The sequence below is a fragment of the Acyrthosiphon pisum genome, chromosome A2, assembly GCF_005508785.2.
Source record: "Acyrthosiphon pisum isolate AL4f chromosome A2, pea_aphid_22Mar2018_4r6ur, whole genome shotgun sequence".
Lineage (NCBI taxonomy): Eukaryota > Metazoa > Arthropoda > Insecta > Hemiptera > Aphididae > Acyrthosiphon > Acyrthosiphon pisum.
In genome coordinates, this window is record NC_042495.1 from 115,242,172 (window position 1) to 115,266,311 (window position 24,140).

At 25.8% G+C, this 24,140-nt stretch overlaps 1 protein-coding gene and 1 long non-coding RNA gene across 8 annotated transcripts in view; one reads left to right on the top strand and one right to left on the bottom strand.

The window, feature by feature from the left end:
• The window catches only part of LOC100164713 (type I inositol 1,4,5-trisphosphate 5-phosphatase), a 29,491-nt gene extending 6,825 nt beyond the window's left edge, over positions 1-22,666 (top strand). Inside the window, exons 2-17 of one of the 7 annotated variants that reach the window (XR_003839475.1) lie at positions 7,489-7,530; positions 7,676-7,776; positions 8,855-8,942; positions 9,537-9,600; positions 9,703-9,806; positions 9,879-9,995; positions 10,266-10,321; positions 11,288-11,372; positions 11,451-11,534; positions 11,648-11,725; positions 12,276-12,464; positions 12,968-13,042; positions 13,696-13,732; positions 17,384-17,490; positions 17,957-18,213; positions 20,958-22,666. Coding sequence is in view for 5 of the 7 variants with exons in the window: in XM_008187115.3 (XP_008185337.1) it covers positions 7,489-7,530; positions 7,676-7,776; positions 8,855-8,942; positions 9,537-9,600; positions 9,703-9,806; positions 9,879-9,995; positions 10,266-10,321; positions 11,288-11,372; positions 11,451-11,534; positions 11,648-11,725; positions 12,276-12,464; positions 12,968-13,042; positions 13,696-14,481 (1,869 nt within the window). In the remaining 2 variants the exon portion in view is untranslated. Of the gene's footprint in view, positions 1-7,488; positions 7,531-7,675; positions 7,777-8,854; positions 8,943-9,536; positions 9,601-9,702; positions 9,807-9,878; positions 9,996-10,265; positions 10,322-11,287; positions 11,373-11,450; positions 11,535-11,647; positions 11,726-12,275; positions 12,465-12,967; positions 13,043-13,695; positions 14,991-17,383; positions 17,491-17,956; positions 18,214-20,957 lie in introns of those variants that run through there. The other 6 variants (XR_003839476.1, XM_016806289.2, XM_008187117.3 and 3 more) reach the window with 6 other exon arrangements.
• Positions 13,827-21,725, bottom strand: LOC115034087. The gene is made up of 3 exons (XR_003839477.1): positions 21,611-21,725; positions 19,535-19,698; positions 13,827-13,954 (listed from the first exon to the last, which is right to left on the bottom strand). It is a non-coding gene; the product is annotated as an uncharacterized LOC115034087 (long non-coding RNA).
• Positions 22,667-24,140: the final 1,474 nt, after the last annotated feature.

Consider the following 24,140-nt stretch of genomic DNA (forward strand, 5'->3'; position numbering starts at 1 on the left):
ACTAAGCTTTTAAAATTTGGTACAAGGTTCTCCATAAGTCTTTTCTATTAAATATCTGTAAAAAAAACTCAACCGGACTAAGACAAAAAATTTTTAGGAGTGTTTGAAATTTAAATTTTTACAAAACCGCATTAAATAACGGTTTAGCCTCAAACGATTTTTGATATTTGTTATTATTCAAAAAGTATGAGTCGTAGACACTTGAAAATTTTACCAGTTGTTTAAATTGACATTTTCTTTATATAGTTTTATTTTCAAAATATTTCACTAATTTTTAATCTATTTATAGGCAATTGAAATAATCGATTTTTTTTGATTTTTTTTTTATAAATGTTGATAAAAAAAAATTAGCTGGGACAAAATACTTGAAAATTTAATAGAAGGGTCCACATATGTTGTTCTAACTCCCATTCAAAAATTATAAAAATACATAGGCACAATTTTTTTTTATAAGCATTTAAAGTTCAAATTTTGACTAAATACGTAAAAATTACGGCAATGTTCAAATAATCTTAAACAGAAATTCATAAAAGTTTTTCTTTTTAATTCTAAGATTTGGAAATTTAATACAAGGCTCCTAACATATTTTTACAATAGCAGTTGCAAAATAAAAGGAATACATTGTCACAATATTTATTTATAAGCATTTAAAGTTCAAATTTTGACAACATATTATGTAAAAATCACGAAAATTCGTAAATTATTTTATGCTAGAAATTCATAAAAAATTTTCCTTTTATATCTAAGATTTCAAAATTTAATACAAGGCTCATAATATATTTTTACAATAGCAATTGAAAAATAAAAGAAATATATAGTCACGATTTTTTTTTTATAAGCATTTAAAGTTCAAATTTTGACTAAATACGTAAAAATTACGGCAATGTTCAAATTATCTTAGACAGAAATTCATAAAAGTTTTTCTTTTTAATTCTAAGATTTGGAAATTTAATACAAGGCTCCTAACATATTTTTACAATAGCAGTTGCAAAATAAAAGGAATACATTGTCACAATTTTTATTTATAAGCATTTAAAGTTCAAATTTATACGAAATATGTCAAAATTGCGAAAATTTGCAAGTAATTTAGTGGTTGAAAAATCGTAAAAATTTTTTCTTTTATAACTAAGTTTTTAAAATTTGGTACAAGGTTCTCCATAAGTTTTTCTTTAAAAATAATATATCCTAGACTGACAAATCATCTCCGTTCAGAATCGTTTTTCGTATACAATGATATAATATCATTGGATTCAAATTTAATTCCATCCATTACAGTAACCCACTTGTAACCTACTGTACAGCAGAGCGACATCCACGACTTACCCGCCTTTTTTTTTAATTATTGTGTACCTCATATATATATTGACTGTTGAGTTATTGAATTGTTCATTCGAATATCGAGTTATTCCCTCAAAATCAATCAATTAATTCCACTTCCAGTTGAAACTCCATTTTTTATATTTCATGGGGCTATAACCTTTCAATATTACCCAAATACCGTTATTGTTTGATACTACCTATTATTTATAGTAATATAGTATATAGTTATAATGGTTTTCAAACTGGGTGTGCCACGACCAATTTTTAGGTGTGCTGCGAAAAATTAGGAAAGTTTTTTTTTCTTCCTATGTCACGGACTGTATTGAACTGTGATATTCGAAGATATAACAAATCGAGAAAACGATTAAGCTGTTGGAAGTAAAGATGAATAAATATATTTTCCGAGTAATAATAATAAACATTACGACTGGGTTCGAGATCCTTTCAATGTATCTATTGGTGTCCCGGTTAATTTAAAACTTGCTGAAGAAGATTAATGTATAATTAAAAATGATCGAACATTACGGTTGAATTTAGGGCTGCGTACGAGTTGATTCCTGGGTACCTGTTTACCTACACTGATACCGTTGAGTTGATTCCCGAGTCATTAAGAGGTACGTACAAATTGATTCCCTGGTAATTATATATATTTTTCAATATTTAGTCAAATATTCAGCCTATTAGCCTAACACAAGAAATACCACGAGGAGGTTGGCTGACAAGTTTCTCAAAAATGTTGTTCTCTTTATTTTTTCATGTTTTGAAAATCACTAAATTTTTTGATGAAAAAATTATTAGCAAAAAAATTTAGTAGGTAAAAAATTATTATTAAAAAATTTAGTAATTAGGTACAAAATTATTAATAAAAAATTTAGTTATTTGGTAAAAATGTATAACACATCGTTTTTAAAAATTGGTATCTTTTGGTATCTGGAGATTACCAGTATACCGTGACATATAATGACCCGGGAATCAAATCACCTAATACATAAAGTAGGTCTCGGGAATCAACTCACCTGCTGCGGAAATTAGTATAACCACAATAAGTTCTGGATACTTATATCAATATATATTTCTTAAAAATATCTAAAAAAGCACCAAGTACCAACACTATTATCTTTCCGTTTTCAACTTCACTTATTTGCGGACAGTTTTCAGCACTACGAACAAAAAAAAATAAGAAACGAGAAAAACTAATTTCAGTGGAAAATGAAATGCGGGTATGTCTGTTACTATTCGTCCAAGAATCAAAAATATTTGTAATATTCATCAAGCATAAATTTCTCATTAAAAATAAATAATAATGTTGTTATATTTGGTGTAAAAACCAAATTAAATAAATATTTATTCAAAATATTGAATAAAAAAAGACGATCTTCAAAATGGTGATGTGTAGGACATGTACAGTCAACATATTTTTATGATTAGCCCAGTGTGCCGTAATTTAAAAAGTTTGGAAACCACTGGTATAGTGTAATACTATACCTAAAAATGACGAGACTTAGTCTATCTTCTATAAGAGTTATTAATAATATGTAACGCACTTCTGTTTATGTACAAAACATGTTTAGTATGACGTTGATTAATTTTTAAAAGTTGTTTTGTTATCACCTTGATTAAAGTATGTTATAAAAATAATCTATTGATAATTATAACTTATTAATTAATGCAGTAATATGGCATGACGAATTCCTATCATTGATATTGGTGATGTACGTCCGCGTCATACGAAAATTAATACCTTTGTTATCTAATATTTAAAATTTTCTAGTTAAATTTTTAAATTATGATTCGAAATAAGAGAAGAATTTTCATTTACATTTGTCAGTTTAATATTATAAAAAGGTGGGCAAGTGGGTGTCGCTCTTATGTATAGTAGGTTACAAGTGGGTCACCGAAATGGATAGTGTTAAATTTGAATTCAATGTCTCAATGATATAATTATAATATCATTGTATAAGAAAAACGATTCTGAGCGAAGACGGACAGTCGGCCTATGATATTATATATTATATATTTGATGATATTATTGTGAATAAAGTAATTTATATATGTATAACATTAAATATTTTCAAAAATTATATGGTGTATAGAAAATGAGAATATAAACATTCAGTGAAAATTGCATGTATCTACAGTTATTCGTTTTTTAATTACAACAAAATAAGAAAATTGCTACATAAGAATATGCTTGAATATCCAATGTAAAAATATAAACTTCAAATGCACATAAAAATTTGATTCGACTTTCTTGTAGACATTTTTTTTTTTTTTTATGGACAAATTTATGATGAATATTGTATTACATTTTCAAATTCTAGATTTAAATAGAAAATTTAAATGCTTATAAAATAAAATTGTGACTATGGGCAGTGGTGGCGCCAGAATTTTAGTACCAGTACCAGGTGGGCCAGGCTGAGGCTTAAATTTTTTAAGGAGGGCCAAATTGCTGACTTGATATATTGATATATATATATAAACAATAGTGACAGGCAATATTCCAAAAGTATCTAAAAATATAATGTTTTCCCTGTATTTTCTTTACCATGGTTGGTTAATAATCTAAACCCGTGGTTCATGAAATTTCAACAAAATTATTAATTACATTGTTCTAATATGATTAAATTTAATATTTGGGGTGGGCCACTGGTGGGCCCGGACCCACCTTAAAAAGTCTCGAGCCCCCTTGGCGTCGCCACTGACTATGGATTTTAAATATTTTATCATCTTTAAAACAATATATATTTACCCAATAAATACAATTTTATTGATATTTCTATAGAATAAAAAACAAAAAACTCGGAAACTGAAACTGTCTGTAAACACCTCAAAATAATAATTATTAATATTTGATAATTTTATGGTGTATAGAAAATGCTAATATAAACATTCAGTCAAAATGTCATGTAATTTGTTTTTGAGTTACACCAAAAATCAAAATCATTCTTGCGTAAAAATAACCGTTTTTCCTTAATTTTGTCCTTTTGTAAGTGAAAAAGGATCGTTTACTGCATCCGCACGAGACACATATAGGATTTAATGGGCGGCACACGATTCCGCACATTTTCGTAATACAAAAAATTTTTTTTATTTAACCCGAATTCGTAATTCCACTTAAAAATTGTCGTGACGTTGCCAAAAAAAAATAATTATTTATTTATTTGTTTTTACATATTTAACGGGCTTGCACCCAGGCAAAAAGGGTACATATAAAATAGTAATATACAATATACTCAATATACAAATCATTAAAGATATCATTTCTATTAAATAAGAAGAATAAACTAAATTAACTTAACAAGCTAAGGAAGTGGGGGTCCTCATTTGCTATTCCCATTATGCGATTAATAGGTTGATTGGACATGTAATTAGTTGAACAGAGAGGGACGTGAAATGGAATAAAATTGCGAGTAAAACGTGAAGGCACTCTAAAATTAATGAGAGAGAGAAGAGTTGGGGCGTCGATATCCGAAGAAATAAGTTTAGTGAGGAAGGAAGTGTTTTGATAAAATCGACGGTCAGCTAATGTGGATAGGTTAAATTTAGACAAGATAGGGGAATAATCATGTGGAAGGCAAGGAATTTCTAAGGAGTAACTTGCATAATTGAGAAATTTCCTTTGGACGCCTTCAAGTTGACGACACAAATCACTACAATGTGGAACCCAAACCACTGAACCTTATTCAAGAATTGGTCGAAAGAGAGCGCAATAGAGAGATTTGAGTGAGTTAGTAAATTTAAACTCACTCGAAACTCTTCTAATGAACCCAAGTGACTTATAGGTGGCTCATATTATTATTATTATAATAATATTAAATAAAACAATTAATAATTAAAAATACATTTTTTAGAAAAATTTATTTCAATTCTATCGTGAATAATATTGAAGATTGATTTGTGTTCATAAATATTAAATAAAAATACTTTATTGTTGAAGTAAAAATAAAATAATACAAAAATAGTCAAATTAGTTAAATATAACTTTAATAATTAAAATACCTAAGTACCTAGTCAATCACAATTTTTTCCCTTGATATCGATGACCAATTTGTGATAAAAATTGAATGATATCCATTTGATTTGTTTCATACTTATTGTATGCATAAATGCATTGATAGTGAATTCCATGCGTTATTTTTATTTCGCGTTCACAATATTTTCCGATCATTACATAAAGTAATTGATTTGATTTTAGTTTCGATTTCCGACTGAATTCCATCAATACTTTTATAACTAAATAAATATGTGGGTGAGGGTGATAAAATTGGCCGTTATATGTGTGATGAAAGCTTTCTGAACCATTAGTTGTCCTGTAAAAAGTATAAGTAACTATTTTAATTATGATTTATTTTTATTTTTATTAAAAAAAATTAATTTTACCTTGGCTTCATTGAAGGATTTTCTGCACACAATTCTGGTGGAAATAAGCTAGTATTTGGGGAAAAACCAAAATAATGTTATAATCTTAAATGGTCGAAGGTTATAATATGACTTGTATGTAATATTAATATTAACCATTTTTATGTTTAAAATCATTTTTATAATACAATCGGCAACGTTGCAAATGAGTTTTGTGCGGAATCGTGTAAATGAAAATGTATATTATGTGGAATCGTGTGATGCTGATTCCTGAATTGCTGGATTTAATATAATGTACAATACTACAATTTAATTCAGGGCGTCAAAACGGGTTTTGCACCCGTGCTCTAAACCCGGTTTGTCACCCGGTTTTGAACACGAAACTCGAAATCCGAAAAAAATGTTACCCGGTTTTGAACACAATATCCGAAACCCAAAATATTTTAACCCATTTTGACTCCCTGATTTTAATTAACTGAAGTTGACCTACTGTCTACTATAGTTTCCTGTATAATTTATTTCGAAAGGGGGGGGGGATTAATTAGCTTTAATAATACTAATTAGCATTAATTATCTTTTGTGTTGTATATATCTAATAATAATAATCATTATTACAACCATACAAAATAATATAAGAGTAAGTATCTACGAGTTACAATTATATAAATAAAATATATAGTACCTTCATACCTATAATATATCTGTCCTATACGATATGTTTTAGCGTATTTATCTATTAAAATTCAAGATTTTGAGGGTCGTTTCCGCTGCTACAGTGTTTTACAGCACTAAACTACCTATATAACGTATATTGACGTGTGTATTTACTATTTTTGGCAATCGTATTAAACAAATTACAAAATAGATTGATAGGTACTGCTTTTTTTGTACCTATATAGGTACTAATAAATAATATGTTCCTTCATACTATGTTGTGCTATAAATATTTTATTAAACTCGTGCCATTAATAGGTAATCTTTACATAATATTTAAAATTTTAAACTATGAATACTAGTAGAACAATCGTAGGTAATATAAAACTGAATATTTAACCGAACAAAATAGTGTTAAGAAATAGATATAAATAGGTATCCATACTATTTTATGATTTATATTAATAAAATGCGTTATATAATATATTATTATATTTATAGGTATTACAAATAATAATTTACTACTGACATTGAGTTATTAAAATTCCTTGTTGAATATCAATGAGTATAAATATTTCAAAATAGGTCAATATTTTATTAATTGCTTTTTAATTTCAAGCATATGTTTTGACATACTTAACAGTTGACCTTATGTAATTATGAATATTCAAAGTTTAGATGAGCGGAGAAGTGGACAAACATTTCGCGAGGTAACCCCGTACCACTCCACTCCACTAAACTTTGAATATTTATAACTCATAAACTACCCACCCGAAATTCGATTTTCATGTATCAAAATACTAAGAAAAATATTCTGCTTTAGAATATAAAATTAAAACCCAATGTTGTCATTCAAAAAATTAAAAAACTTAAAAAATATAAAGATAAAAAATATTTAAAAATATAATTTTTTAAGAAAAACGTTGTTTTATAAGTGAATTGAAACTATGTAAAAAAATATTTTCAAAAAAATGTATACTAAGTAATAACTAATAAGTAATAGCCTAGTTAGTTAGTTATGTTGACTGGCAGACCGTCCTCACTCTCTCTCACCTACTCTTCTCCATTTTTTACTTACAACATAAAAATTATCCACTATATTTATTTGTACCTAATTCAACTTTTTAACTATGTATACCAATTTGTTATTTTTAGCCAAGTGTGATGTTAAAAATATGGACTGAAGAATTTTTAAACGTAAGTTAAAATATTTGTCTTTAAGTTAATTATATTTTTAAATATAATACATACATAATAGATATCTAATCTTATATTATTGTTATTGGTAGTTCCTTACTATTGACTGAATAACTCATATATTTTTTATTGATTTAAACTTTAGACTGTGAGCAGATTGGATCCATATTTTATAGCTTTGCATTGTCAAGAGGTTGGTGGGAAAAATTACGAAGAAAGCATGAAACACGTCAATTTTTTTGTTAGGTAATTAATGATTTAATAAATTATTTATTGATTTGTTTTGATTTATTAGTTAACAATTCAAAATTAAAATGCTACAATTATTTATTAAATAATTTTTATTTATTTTTATTTTGGAAACAATACTATTTTTTGGTTTATTTTCTTAGTTATTTTACTATACAGCTCAGTCATTTCAGTGTTTCTTATGCCTTGATGTTTTACAATTTACAATACCCTATTCTTTTTTATCAAATTAAGTATTAACTTTCATGTGTTATAAGCAAAAAAAATTTCCTTGTACACGTATAATCAATATTGTAGACTATAGTATTATACTTACTTTAACTAGAAAAATCATTTGATGACTTCTAATTATTAATCATAATTTATGTAAATTTATTTTTGTTTGCAATTACTTCATTAGCATAAATGTTTTATGGTTTATAATTCAAAATAATTTAAATAATTTAAATAATTTTGTATAATAAAACTTAATTTTAAGTTTTGAATCATGGTTTTTACTAAAAACTGAAACTTTTTAGTATGAAATAACAATTAAATGTCTATACCTTTTCATTTATACAATGCTTAATTGTGTGTCAACATAATATAATATAGTGAACAGATTATTTTCTATTATACATAATTTTGTATTTAGCAACACTACTTTTTTACATTTGCTCCATCAATTATAATAAATTAATAATTATTATAAAAGTTATAATTAATACACTAATTTATGAGTTTTTAATATTAATTTTTGTAATTAAAGTAATAAAATGATAATATGGCTGAAATTATTATTGACTAAAATTATTAAAATTTGTTCAAGACATATGTAAATAAATATTTAATGATTATGGTAATGAAACTATTATGTTTATGTTAAAAAATATCTACTTGTATTAATTTTAATTATTTTCAAAATCCAATAGATCTTTAACTGATAAAAATAAATTACAAAATTTGAACAGAAATTGAGATTTTGAGGTACTGTATTGATTATACAGGAAACTTGTTAGGGTATTCCTTTTTATATTAAAAGTTTTTAAATTCTATACTGTTATCTGTTGTAAAATATTAATAAATTTAATTGCAGTTTATTGATGACAAGCAAGGAGTTAAGGATCTTCAACAGAGCTCAAGTATTTCTTGATGAAGAATTCACGTCTGCGGAAAATTTTACAGTAACTAGCCAAATATAATTGTTACGGTATATTTTTATTTTCGGTTTTCGAATGAAACTCAATATTCGTTATTTTGAATATAAATAAATCAATTTAACTTAACTACTATATCATTTTAATTTCAAAACATTAAAGATTTTTGGCGCATCAAATAAATTACTACATTAAAGTAAACTAATTTTTTCTCAAGTGTTAAAATATACTTCACGTGTATTAAGGTATACCTTGTTTCCTAGTCAAATCAAGACATTTTTGATGGATTAGGCTTGAGTAGGGTGAAGAGTATCAAAAAAATTTTTTGTTCAACATAAAAATGTATTTTATATTAGATTGATATGCCTAGATTTTCGTCATGAACACAATTTTCATCAAATAACTACTATTTAAAACATTTATAATTTTCTAATCCATTATTTTGATTGTTATTTTAAATATTATTTAATAAATATATAATATATATATTAAATATTATATAATTACAGTTATACATGAAATCTACAATATAATTTAAGTGCATTAACTTTTATTTTTCTATCTTACTACCTATTTGTTATTTATTTATATATCAATATTATTATTATTATTATTTTTCAGGCTTTAGGAAACTTTTATTTTATACACGAAGCCATAAAAGAAGCATCTTTATGGGATTTTAATGGTAAGTAAATGTTCCTGTTAAATTATCATGGAAAAATAAATATTATATTGATAATTCATTCAAATAACATTATTTTTACTATAAAATGTTGAAAAACTTTAGAACAAGAGTTTTTACCTGTCACTGAAAAAACCATATACTCTGGGAATATTGAACATGTTTCCACAAAAGAAAAGTCAAAATTTCCTCAAGAATTTTTTCCGGAGGTAAGTATTATGTTAAAAAATATAGTTATTAGAATTATTTTAAATCTATTATTATTTGTCATTCATTTTTAGTGTAAATGGTCACGTAAAGGTTTTTTGAGAACTAGATGGAAGCTAAATGGTTCTGTATTTGATCTCATAAATATTCATTTGTTTCATGATGCTTCAAATTTTACTGCGATGCAATCTGTGAGTTAATTTTGCTTTAAATCTATTTATAATTATGCTAAGTTTTAATAATATATTGAATGTAAATTTCAATCAGTAATTTGTCTAATACAACAATTAGATAAAATAGATAACGTTTTATGTATAAAATACTATAAATATTGAACAGTATTTATTAATAATATTCTCCAATCCCTATTGACTGCCATAAGATAAAGTTTGCTTACATTTTTTATCTTATAGATAAATATTTTGTCATCTCATAGTTAGAAATTATTTTTTAATTTTCAGCACTCTTCTGTTTATTCTGTCATGAGACAAAAAGCACTTGAATACACTTTAGAACGGTAAGGAAATTTATTGTAAAATAAAAGTAAATAGTTTTTTTTTTGTATTTTCAATATACGATCTATACTTAAGGAACACAATTAATACATGCGATAAGGATAGGATACATTTATATTTTAATATTAATTAATCACATTAATGAACCAATAATAAGGAATACATAATATTTTTGTGATAAGCTTTGATGTGAGCAGTCATCCATTAATGGCACTAACAAAATGTAAACATTAACGCTTTTTAAATAATTAAATTGATATTCTTAAACTCTATGCGTAGTGATAAATGTATTGATTTTACAATGATGTTTGCTTTTAATTTTTTGTATTTTTCTGTCTAAAGACACTTTTATAGTAGAAAAAATACTCTGATCATTAACTTTGATGGAGGTTTTTTGTAAAATTGGATCAAATTGGTACTTTTTGGAGGTCAAAATAGAAAATTACCGGTTTAATTAATCAAAAAAAAGGATACAAACATTTATTAAAATATTTATATAATTATTAAGAAAGTGTGTGTTGTGCCAGATTACGCTCGATAGAAGTGAAACTTGTTGGGAAGTGACATGAATTTAGGGAATTTCATTATACAAAATAAATTGGTACATTTAACGGGATTCTTTACGTAATAGCGCTGCTGGCCCCCGACCTGGGATCATTCACTGACGCGGATAGATGAAGAAGCCCGAGTAGGCTTTTTAGTTGCAACGGCCGAGCCCATGATCCGACTTACACTACCTGGCCTAAAGAAGTTTCACTTCAATAATTGTTTGTTTACCAAAAAATTGGACTTTGCTTAGAACCTTTTTTTATTGTGTATAGTGATTTATTATTAAATTACTCCTACTATGCAGCAGAGCAATTACTTACTTTCCACATTTTGTTTTATTCACAGATTAACTATTTAATACATAATTTATTAATATATGAGTATTTTTATATTACTATTAATGAATGTTATGACTTAAGGTTTCGTAACTACGATTTTGGATTTGCTCCATTTTTTTTATTTGGAGATTTTAATTTTCGCACGGATACCAAAGCTGTCATAATGGTAAAATTCTTCATTGAAATATAGATAACTCGTATATATTTTAAATTGCCTATTTTAATATTACATTTTATTTCACAGAAAATAGTTGAGGGGTTGGACATGGTAAAAGATGATGTTGATAAAGATAACTTAGTTTTTCAGTATACAGACAATTCAAAAGAAGTAAGTGTTAACTTGATGATTGTATTACATATTAATATGTATGTGTAAATAGTATATAATGTGAATTTAAATATATGACATTTTTACAATAATTTTCTTCTATATGTTTTTAGGTAATTTTTACTTTAAGAAAAAAAGAATTTCGCCATCTGGACCATCAAAATACATTTATGTCAAAAAGTGGATCGTGGGTAATTTATTTTTTTCACAACTTGAAGTATGATTACATTCATATATTGTATTAATAATAATCTAACTGTTAACAGTTACTGTTTAGTATATTATTGTAAGCTTGAGGGGAAGTAATCCCTATCATATTTTGGTTCAAATAGGAAAAAAAAGATAGGCTTTAAATTAATATAAAACCATAGATATATACAACAACTAGATAGTCATCTTTATACTACAGTTGTGACCAATATTGAAATCGGCGGCCATTTATAAAGCAGGCAATATTTATTTTACATTTATTTATATACATAATATTCATCTATACATATATACTATGATAATATTATTTTGTAACCATTGCCTGCTTTGTAAATGGCAGCCGACTTCGATGACAAGAAGGAGACGGCTAACTAGTTGTCGTATATATCTATGTATAAAACCAACTGTATATTTTTAACTATGTCTGTTGTCTTTTATTAAGTTTTAGTTAAATAATATTAAATTAAAGACTTACACGAAACTCTAAATTATTTGTTTTTATTTTAAATATATATTTTTGTTTGTTTCCAGTTAAAAGATTTTGATCATGAATTAAAATCTTTTGAAGAACAATTATTTGAATTTCCTATACATTTTCAACCAAGTTATCCATTTGAAGAAAATGAACATGAAGGAATGAACTATATGCAAACCAGGTGCCCAGCTTGGTGTGATAGAGTGGTTTTAAGTACTGGTGCTAAACTTCTAATAAATGAAAAGGTAACTATTATATTCAAAATGTATAGTTTATGATGCTCGGTATAATGTAAGTATAATATATTTTTAAATTCTAAACATAGTATCTTTATTATACAACATAGTTATTAGCTAATAGGTTATACTGTTACCTTATACATTATACTATATATGTATATAATAATATACCATTATGAAAATAACTCTTTAACATTTAAATTGATAAATAAGTATGTGATATTGTTGCGATATATTTTTCATGGTACCCATATCAGTCAAGATGCATTTTTTACGTTGAAGAAGTGCTTCAACATTTAAATAAATGTTAGGGTTCTATATAGTATATTATATTATTTACCATTATTGTGTTTACTATTATATTATTTCTTATTGTACTAAAACTCTAATAACACAACTGCTCCTAAAAATGTCTTCTTGCAACCAAAGTTATTACATGAAATAAATAAATCAATAATTAAATTTATTAAATATCATCATGTCTTCTATCTTTAAACCTATCATTTCAGGCATTTGAAGAAGATAATTTTGGTGAAGTGGAATATGATCTTATTGGAAAGAAAACATGCATGGGAGATCATAAGGTATCTATTTAAAAAAATATAATTATTGTTTTATTCAATAGGATTTATAATGTTGGTAACTGTAAAAACCAACATTTCTTAAGTTCCAAATTTTCACAAGTGAAATTAAGTAATTTTGAAAAATATTCAGATTCATATAAGATATAAATTATTCATATTTTTTTTTTATTTCTATTAACTATTAAGATTTATGAATATATGTTATTCATTTATTACAAAGGTTATACAAACAGTACGTAAAATATTACGATTTAAAGATGCTCATGTAATTTAAAAATGAATATAAAACACTGACGTACAAACACAAATAATGTTCTTACCTTCAAGTTTGATTCACTCTAATTTTAAAGCTATTAAAACAAAATTGGTTGTGCTGAATACAAATTTTCTATGCTCTATGTTTGTAAGACACATTGTTGGTATTACATCCACTTAACCTTTTTCATTATAAATATTTTAGATTCTAATTGAGGGAGTTATTGACTGCATTACTGCAATTAAAAACATTTAATCATAGCTCACTAGATATTATTTTCATATTATTATTACTAATAATATTATTTATATTACAGGTATTTTACTTGCTACTTTTTTTTATATGTTTATATAATATAAAATACTTTTAAAAATTACGAATTATTGTGTTTTTCCAGCCTGTATACTTGAAATGTGACATTATGAACAATGCAGGTATAGTGGACAGAGTGGATTGTGCTTGTAAGCTTAACCGTGTGCCTCCTGAAACCCAAAATCCACTGCATGCTTTATTGGGTGATCATTTATGTGTAGATTCAAACGAATTTTGTATTCCAGTAGTAGATACAATTATACCAGATAATACTGTATTAGGTGAAGTTAAAATCCCTCCAGCACCATCTACATCCACAGATGATAGTGAACTTGACATTGTATCTATAAAACAAAATTATACGGAAAGTCATTGCAAAACACATAAGCCGTTCGCTTGTGGAATTTTGCGTAAAAAAATATCTGACAAACATGGGACACATAAAAGTATATTTCCCGTATCTAATTGTATTTGCAAAACACACAAATGGAAATTTCCGACGATCATGCAAAAAGCTTGGAAGCATAATAGACGTATGAGGCTCAAGTCAATTCCTAGTTTCAATAATATGCCTTTACAAAGGTATCAAAGTCACCATAGTTCATCGGACGAAGATTGGTTTGAGGAAATTGCCGATGATGAAACTAATAATTGTGATGACAAGAAAAACAAATGCAATTCTAATTCGAACAAAACCCTCACTAATGCCGATAATTGTCCTATTAATTTTGACAATCAATCTGATCAAGTAGAAACAAACAAATTTAAATGGTGTTCTTCTTTTGCGTTTAAAAAATTTTGCGAGAAACGACCATTAACAGAAACAAAGATAGCCCGTAGAGATCCGACAACTTCTTGTCGTATTATATAATTAAATTATCTGGCCATACTTGACCTTAATTATTTTTAAAATAATTGGAGATAACCTATAGAATTATTATACCTAACTATTACTTGATATTATATATGTACATAAAAAAAATGATTATATATTTTTATCATAGTATGACTTGTGCAAAAACGTAGCAGGACTGTGTTGTTTATATCTACGATACAGAGACAATTAAAAATGGCAAAATAGTAATCTGCTATGACTAATAAAATATAATTTAGTTGGGTATAAATTGAAAAACAAAAGAAAATAAAATCACTAAAAAAAAAAATCAATCATAATAATAATTTCTTATGTCTAAATAGTATAAAATGAAAAGGGTATTATATTCAGATATTCCATTGTTTGTGTTTGTGTATAATTATATCATTAATTACAATTTATAACTAGCACATCACTGAAATCAAAAATTATAATATGTGACTGTTTAACCTGTTACCACGCACGTGGAACAAAAATATTCCAGCCGTTTTCATACTACAGTAGAACCTCGATTATCCGAACTAATTGGGACCGCACCTAGTTCGGATACGCAAAAGTTCGAATATTGGAAATTTAAAAAAAAAATTAGAACTACATAAGTATTAATTATTTATTATTTTTATAATTAAATATTTATTATTGTTATTAATATTTTATTAGAATTACTTACATACATACATATCATTATCAGAAACATTATCATACATTATAAGAAATATATTACATTTATTTTATTTACACGTAAAATACATACATAACCTGTACTAATAATAAACCAATAACGATAGTTTTGATAAATTCGATAAACCGGCCGGATATGAGTTTTCATATTCGGATAACAGAATGTTTGGATAATAGAGGGTTCGTATAACGGAGGTTCGGATAATCGAGGTTCTACTGTAATTGTAAAATCGATTTCTTGAGTATGAATTATTAGTTTTCCAATATTATAATAATAGCATGTAGATAATGATTTGGCTTATTTAAAAAAAAAAAAAATTATTGAATAATGCATTAAAAACTTAAATTGACTTTTATTATATTTATACTTTATAAGAAAAACTTGTTTGATTATTGAACACTGAGCCGGTACATAAAAATTATAATGGGTTAAAAAATTAATCCACGCGCATGGTTTTTATGAAAAACCTGCATGCATCATGATGAATTAATAATCTTTATCTTGAAAGTTAGTTATCTGACAATAAAATTAGCTTCAATGTTTACTAGGATAATTAATTTTGCTGAATATTTATTAATTTCTTTGTTGCCCATAATAGGTCAAGTTTAAAATAAAATGGTGTTCTACACTTTTTTAATTTTTCACTTTGTTATGAACTCTAGACTGGGTGTTTCTTAAATAATATAATTATTATATTACATAGGTAATGGCTTAATCAAAAATTAATATATAATATTATATGTTATACCTAACTTAATATAATGTGATACATAATTTCTACTCGGATGTGTTCCTATTAAAAACAATTATAATTAATTTAAATATGTGTGTATGTGTGTGCGCTTATATGTATACTGAGCTTGTAGAAATGTAGTCATTAACTTAGGATATTTTATCACTTTTTTTGTATTGGCCAGTGCAGTTTGTATTTATTATTGAGTGGCGTAGATCAAAGACAAATAGTTATATGATTTCATCAAAATATTATATTTCAATAAATTGTAATACAAACCTACATTAACATAGTTTTTAAAATTAATTTGATGTTATTTCTATAACTTCATATGTATGTATGTTCTACGTGATGCTCAGAACTGTCCTAGATGTTTAGAACTAATCTAACCATAACAAATATTTTGTTCTATAAACAATAATATAAACTTGCAATATTTGTCTTAACAATTCACTGGTGTGTGTAAAGAGGAATAAAGAGTTTCAATTAAAAAAATTAAAAGTTGCAACCTATATATTTTGTATGAGTATTTTGAACATCAATTATACGTTATATAAATAAAAACAAGGATACTAATGATAAAAATTGTAAATTGATGAACTTTTAGTTTTCTAAGAACTTGTATAAAACCATACCGAGAATTCACATAAATATTAATTACTTGTTAATTATTTACTGATAAATATTTATTTTTATAAATTGACTTTTATTCAAATTATTTGGAAACAATATCTAGGCATTCAAAAAAATAATATCAACATTTTTTATCATAATTTATAAAAATAAGTACCAAAAACTATATATCCTTTTTCATGATATATTAATACGAGAGTGTTCATAAGTCCAGGGAAAGCTTCAATTTTTACTCCTATATAAAAATATATACAAAGATAAAAAGCATATTCTTCTAAATGTTTAACTTGTGATTTTACAATACAAACATTCTATACTTTTCTGGTTCAAAAAACTTAAAGGAATGATTAATTTAAATTACCAAACATTTTGTATTGAAAGCTAGTATTTATGCAGATAATCTAGAATTTAGAGAAATATTTGATACAATTCAATATAATTATAATCAATTATATTTTTTTGATTTTTATGACTTGTACTAAGCATAAAATATATATGCAACTAGTATAAATAAATAAACTATTCATCACCTAGTTATATATTTATACATATTCTACCAGCTTCTTCATATTAATTATAATTTGTATTCTTTTTTTATGATTTTGTTAATTATTTGTTGGTATACTATATTAGCATATTTCAATTTTTTTTTTGTGCACACATTTTGTATTGAACTATTAATTATTTGTTTGTATTGCACTTTGATTATTTTTAGTTGATTTTGTATTTTTAAATTATAGAAAATGTTGATATACCATAAAACACTTAATAAATAGTGGACGCACTGAGCACAAATGAACTGTTTTTGTTTTTCAGTATGTTAAACTGTTTGATTTTTATGATTTTAAAAGGTTTTACAGAAGTAAATGTTTGGGAAAGGACATTGTTTGATTCTAAACTTCCCGATGACAAGAACTTCGTTCACTTAAAGGAGACTACTGTTTAAATCAAGAAATAGGTAAACATTATTTATAGATATTATTGGATTATGATAATAATATTTACTATTCAAAATATTTAATCTGAGATTTCCGTTCAAGTATGCCTATATACTTTTTATATAAACAGTTTATTATTTGATTTTAATTTTTAGTAAAAAAAATTTAATTTATTTAAATGGAAAAGTTTATACTTCATCTATAACATATAGCCTATCATTTTACGTGGATATATCACAATGGGTCAAAATTGTGTTAATTTGAGTTTCTAGCTAGTTAACATTTTTAGGCTTATGTTTACACTATCCAAATATAATAATTAATTTAAATAATACCAAATAATATTTGAGATAGGTACAAAATGTGCATTGAATTATTTAGATAATTTCTACTACGTACAAATTTGAATAGTTAAATGTATTATCTGTATCTTATCTTATATCCAACACACTAATATGTAGTAACTATTTACCTAAACCATAATAGGTACACTCTATTCCAAATAAGTCTGGAAAAAATCCCGACGGAAACGCTTCGCGGTTTGTGCATGTGCAGTCTCATTGGCTGTGGTTGGTGCGGGTGGCTACTACACCATTCAGAGGCTGCGCAGTTTTTCCAGATATTTGGAATAGAGTATAAACGTTTTTGCCCAAATTCTTAAACATTTTAGGTTTAGGTATTGAAGTTTAATTTTTCCTTGATTTTATAGTTAAATGCTTATCAAGCTGTCATCTGATAATTCGGTAAATATTATTTTCTGATATTCATTGTTTTTATTTATTGTTTTAACATTCAAACAATGTATTTTGGTTATTTGGTTATACGTTATAAAATTATTTTGTGATGGAAAATATGAGTTATAAATTATAACTACATATAATATGAATTTTTGGTGTGTGCGGGGCCCTCCTTATAAGATTTCTAAATACGCCCCTGCTTGCTAATAAATGTTATTTATTTTCATTAAATTGTTGTTGATTAGTGTTTTATTTTAAAATTGTATGATCTGATTTATTTAAACCTGCTTTGAGTTTAATTAGTTAATTGGGAATTTTATTTTATTTTCAATATTAATTATGAATCAGGTTGCTTCAAATGTTTCATTGGTTAATGGTACCTATACTCCAGACTATATCCTTATTTAGGATCTTTTAAATATAAATTAGATAATTGTGTTCAGTTTAATATATTTGTAATGTATTTATAACTATTTTAATATTCAATGATAATATTACTTATTTTTAAGTGTTAGGTAAGGCTAACATATGTTTGTTCTTATTATTTTCTTAGTAATTAATATTTTTTATACTGCAAGGTATATTTTTAATTTAATTTTAAATACTTATAATATTATAATTTGTGTCAGAAATGTTTAAACCAAAAATTCCCTACTAAAAAGTACTAAAAAATTCTTTATAATTATTTTTTGTGAAAACATAACTTAATTTATTTTTTAAAGTTGCTTACAGAATTAAAGTTTTAAATGTCTTATAATATATCATTTATCCACGACAGTTATAGATATATATCCAATCCTCTTTCATATTATTGTTGTCTTGTATTAGAAATTATATTCTTTAGGACCTTTAGGTACTCAGTTATAAATACATCTGTTATGATAAGTGCATACCATTCTAGTTCACATTATTTAAATGGATATTATTTTAACATATTGTTATTCGCTAATTTATACACCTAGATAGGTATATTAAATCAATGGGTAAATAGATGGTGGTTATATATCAATTTACAAAATGCATATAAAAAATACACTTAAATTGAAAATACATACATTGGAATATTATTCCATGTTCCATATTATTCCATTTATACTTGTCACAACTAACTTATATCAAAAGAAAAAAAATGACTTATAATAATAAATTATAAGCTTATAGATTAGAGGTTTCCAAACTGGGTCGTGGACCACTTTGGGCCGCGATTATATTTTTGGTGGGTCACATTATGTTTTGGAATATTTATATACCCACTTGTATAATATAAAATATTTAATATTAGATTTCTGTAAAATACCTATATAAATATACAAAAGAAAAGACATACCTACTATGATTGAGTATTTTCCGTGTACCCAACTGAAATAATCTTACATTGATGTTCGAATTAAGTTTTATCATTGATAATTTCCATTGATTTCTTTTGATTCCATTATCATTGATCATTATTCACGACGATTACAAGTGTACCAGTGACGTGTCACGAAGACGCTGTTAGAATAAATGTCATCACCAAATAACAATTATCAATGAAAATATCCTTAGTAGGTACCTATGGAGTATAGGTTGTGGATCGTCAACATTTGAACATTTTCCAAAATGGGTGGGTCATACCTACCGTGAAAAGTTATTGGGAACCTCTTATATAGATTGGTACATATATTTCATTTCACTAGGGATAAAAATAATGTAGTTGTAATTTTAATTGGCTGTATATCGTTTGCGCATCGTCTGTTTACCTGTGCCAAAATATCGTACATCGTTTGCGCATCGGCGACAGATTATCATTTGCGCATCGTCTGTTTACCTGCACCAAATTATCGTACATCATATGCGCATCAAAATTTTAAACAATAGAAGGGTATAAAAACAATTGTACACACATATAATATTATATAGATAATGAATAATTTAATATTCATAGGCACAAGTTTTTGTTCAATAAGCATTTAAAGTTAAATGTTGACCAAATTTATAAAAAGCTCAACAATTTGCAAATTATTTTGTAGTTAAAAATGTAATATTCAGTTTAATTAGGTACATTACATGGGCATTGTTATAGTAAAAAATATGTATAATATAACATATAGGTAGTTTGAGTAAAAATTAATTCAACTAAATTTTGTTCAGTTCAATTAGGAATATTACAGTCATAGTTATAATTATAATACAAATATACATATAGTTTGAGAAAAGCTAAACGCTTTTGGGTATACACCTTTTTTTTCAGTTCTATTGTTAAATAATATTGATGCGCAAATGATGTACGACCTTTTAAACGATCGGTGCGCAAACGATGTATAACCCAAAAATCGAACGATGCGCAACTGTCTTACAAAAAAGGTCAAAAATAACAATAGTGATGCGCAAACGACAACCGGCGTTTTAATTGAAAATGATGTGACTGTCGGAGAGCCGAGAGGTGTTTTTATCTTGTACCTGTACCTAGTAAAATTTTGATAAATAAACTAGTCATAGATTTTTCAAATTATATATCCTTTAGTTATAAGTACTTAAGTACATTTAAACAGGGTCCAAATTGATTTTATTACATTATACTGAGCCCATAGAATGAACCATTTACACGACATTCCGAAAATGCATTGCTTTTTTAATTTCATTAAATAATTTATGAAAATTCTTAGTTAACCATATCGAATAAATCGGTTTTTTAAATTCAAAACAATATCTAACAATCATAAATCATTTTAATCGTATTACTATTATTTTTATATATAATTTATTTTTAGACACCTGTCCATATTTTATTCAACTTATTTAAGTATTATGTAAGTATTCATTCATTAAATTTATATATTTCACTATTTATTATATACATTAAACGTGTTTTCTGGAAACTTTAAACCTTGTAAACTGTGCCTAATACTTACACACTACTAAACTGTAAGGGACTAGACACACGACGAAATACATTTTTTGTAACCGCAGAATTATGCAGATTAAATTTGTTCCGGGGTCGTAATAATTACCATACCACCTAGCCATAGTGATACGCCTATATACGTAATTTTCTCGGCAATCATTAAATGTTTTATTTAGTCTAATTAATTATTTGGGTACAATTGTATTAAGTGCTATTGTGAAGCTGAACCCGTAACAATATAAAGTTAATCCCTCACCAACAATTATTTTTTTATTTTCACACGTTTTTTAATCTAAATGAATTGTATTGGTTTTAATTACTTGTTCGTTATATTTGAACGGTATAACACTATTGAGTACCTACTTTAAAAACTGAAATCATAATAATATCGTACACAATGGAGTGACTTTTTGCGAGCTGTTTAGCCTGTTTAGGTAATCCTTAATGCCCGAGCCATATCGGTATGGTATATAATGTAATAATTATTTTTCCAACGATACCTATAGAAAATATACTTACAAAATGTAACGCGTTTACTGTATTTATTTGATTATCAGGTATAATGTCGTAAATGAAATACAAAACCTTAAACACGAAAAGTTTAGCTGTATACAAATCAACGTACATACATACAATATACCTATATTATAGTAACTAATAATATAGGTACGTCATTGTCCTACTCATGAACCTACACTACAATAGGTATTATACTGGTATACAAAGGCATAGTCATTATACTCGTTAATATAATAATATAGATAATATTTACTATATCATAACATATGATATATATTATTTTTATTGATTATTGTTTCAACTTCTTAATCGCTGTATTACGTATCTACTTAATAGGTACGCGTATATAATATATTATTAATTTATTATTATTAACTATCTGTGTATAGTCGCCTACAAATTTGATTCAATTAATGAGAATTAGTTCCTTTATTTTTTACTTATAATATAGTAGTATTACCCGTGTTTAGGCTGTGTGTTGATTATACTTTTTCTATTCGAATTTAATTTGTTTGTACAATATTTACGTACCCATCTGAGTGTGTTATTAGTATGACGTGTTAAGTTGAACGCATGTATAAATTAATTCTCCAATTTAAATTAAACGAATTGTAGCGTAAAGTTCTGTCGATACAAAACGGAAAAAAAATGTATTATTATTATGTAATTGGAATATTATGTATTTATGTTTATATAATATCATTTAAATATTTTAAAAAACTCAATAAGGTTTTTTAATAATGAAAACTACGTAGAATATATTTATTTTATTGATCCCTTTATCAGTGTACCGCCCAACTACTCATAATAATAATTTGTAATTGCTATGTAATAAATAATTATAATATATTTGTTTCGTACGGATGTCGCGGGCAATTTTAAGTTTGATAAGTTTACCGAATAGTTATTATTGTTATTATTAACGCGTTGCACACAATTCACAACTGATGTTTGATATACCTAGGCGTGCAATGATATTAAAATTCGACTTTTAGACTATTCAAGCACACTTTAAATTAATGCATAATATGTATTATATATTTTCTTCAATTTCCATTGACGTCTTATAATATTATATAATCAAATACATTATTATACATCGCATAAGTACCTACATAACATATGCATCATAATATTGATTGGTACCCATAATATCTGCCGTCCAGGATTTTTAAAGTTTCGAAACAATAACTATGGGTTCATCGTGTTTATCAAATCAAAGCGATAAAAGACCTTAAACCCCTATAATCTATATGTATATATAGGCGTTATTAATTTAATTTTACGATATTATTATATTATTAGGTATATAGATTCGGTAGGCACTTGCCACAAAGTTCACTGCACATTGCGCGAATTGATAATATATTTTTATTTATCGCGCACATTAAATATAATAGGTATGTAAAATGTATGAATAATAATGATATCGTGAAACAAAACGTGTTTTAAGTCTGTAGGTACCTCCTACCTGTATTTATTAATTATTATCATGTATATAAATTATAGGTACATCACACACTGCTATTATGATTATAATATACGATTGCAACGCGGTGTTGCATCACTTCTCATTAGACATAAATATTATTTATCAATGAGTAGAATTTATACGTAAGAATGGTATCATGTTACAACTAGCATAACTTACCTACCTACATATTGGGCACGTTATGGTTTTTATTCACATCACACGAGTGGTCAGTATGGTATAGACAATGTATATAATAATATTATAATATAGGCAAATAATTGTATAATATAGGTAGGTAAAGTATTATGCTAGGTACCGTTTTGATTTCGCAAGACAGGCGGTCACTCGTATTTTGTGCCTATTAGTTATATTACCTAATATTATTATTTATTTGTTATTATACTTAGGTATTATAATATTACGTACCTGTTTTGTATTATGTGGTTATGATTAATAACTATTATTATATTTATTTATTTGTTTAATTTATTTATTTAATTGTTATAATATTATTATTATTTAATCGTGACGATTAAAATCGTCACATTATCAATGTACACATATATATGGAAATATATTTTATTATTTTAAATATGTACCTTTATGACGTGATCGTGAAAAACTATGTATTTCGTATAGGAATGATTTAATCAAGACGGTACACTGTGACAATCAAATATGTAGATATTGTTTTGATCGTTTATTATTTCCACGCACTTTCTGATACCTACCTATCTAATATAACATTATATAATAATATACGACGTACGTGTTTGTTAATTATTTCGTTTTTAAAATCATATTATTATAAATTAAAGTATTAAACTATTACCTATACAATATTGATATAGTTTATTGTTACTATAGTGTTAATTTTAAGTATATATTTATATACACTTATAGGTACCTGTAGTATACCTACTATATATCCTTTTACCTGTACCTTATACCAAATTGTATTTGTATTAATTAAATGAATAAAATGTTAAATGAAAAAAATGAATTGTTTTGTGTCGATGTATCATTTCGTTGAGTGATTATAATGGGTAGGTACCT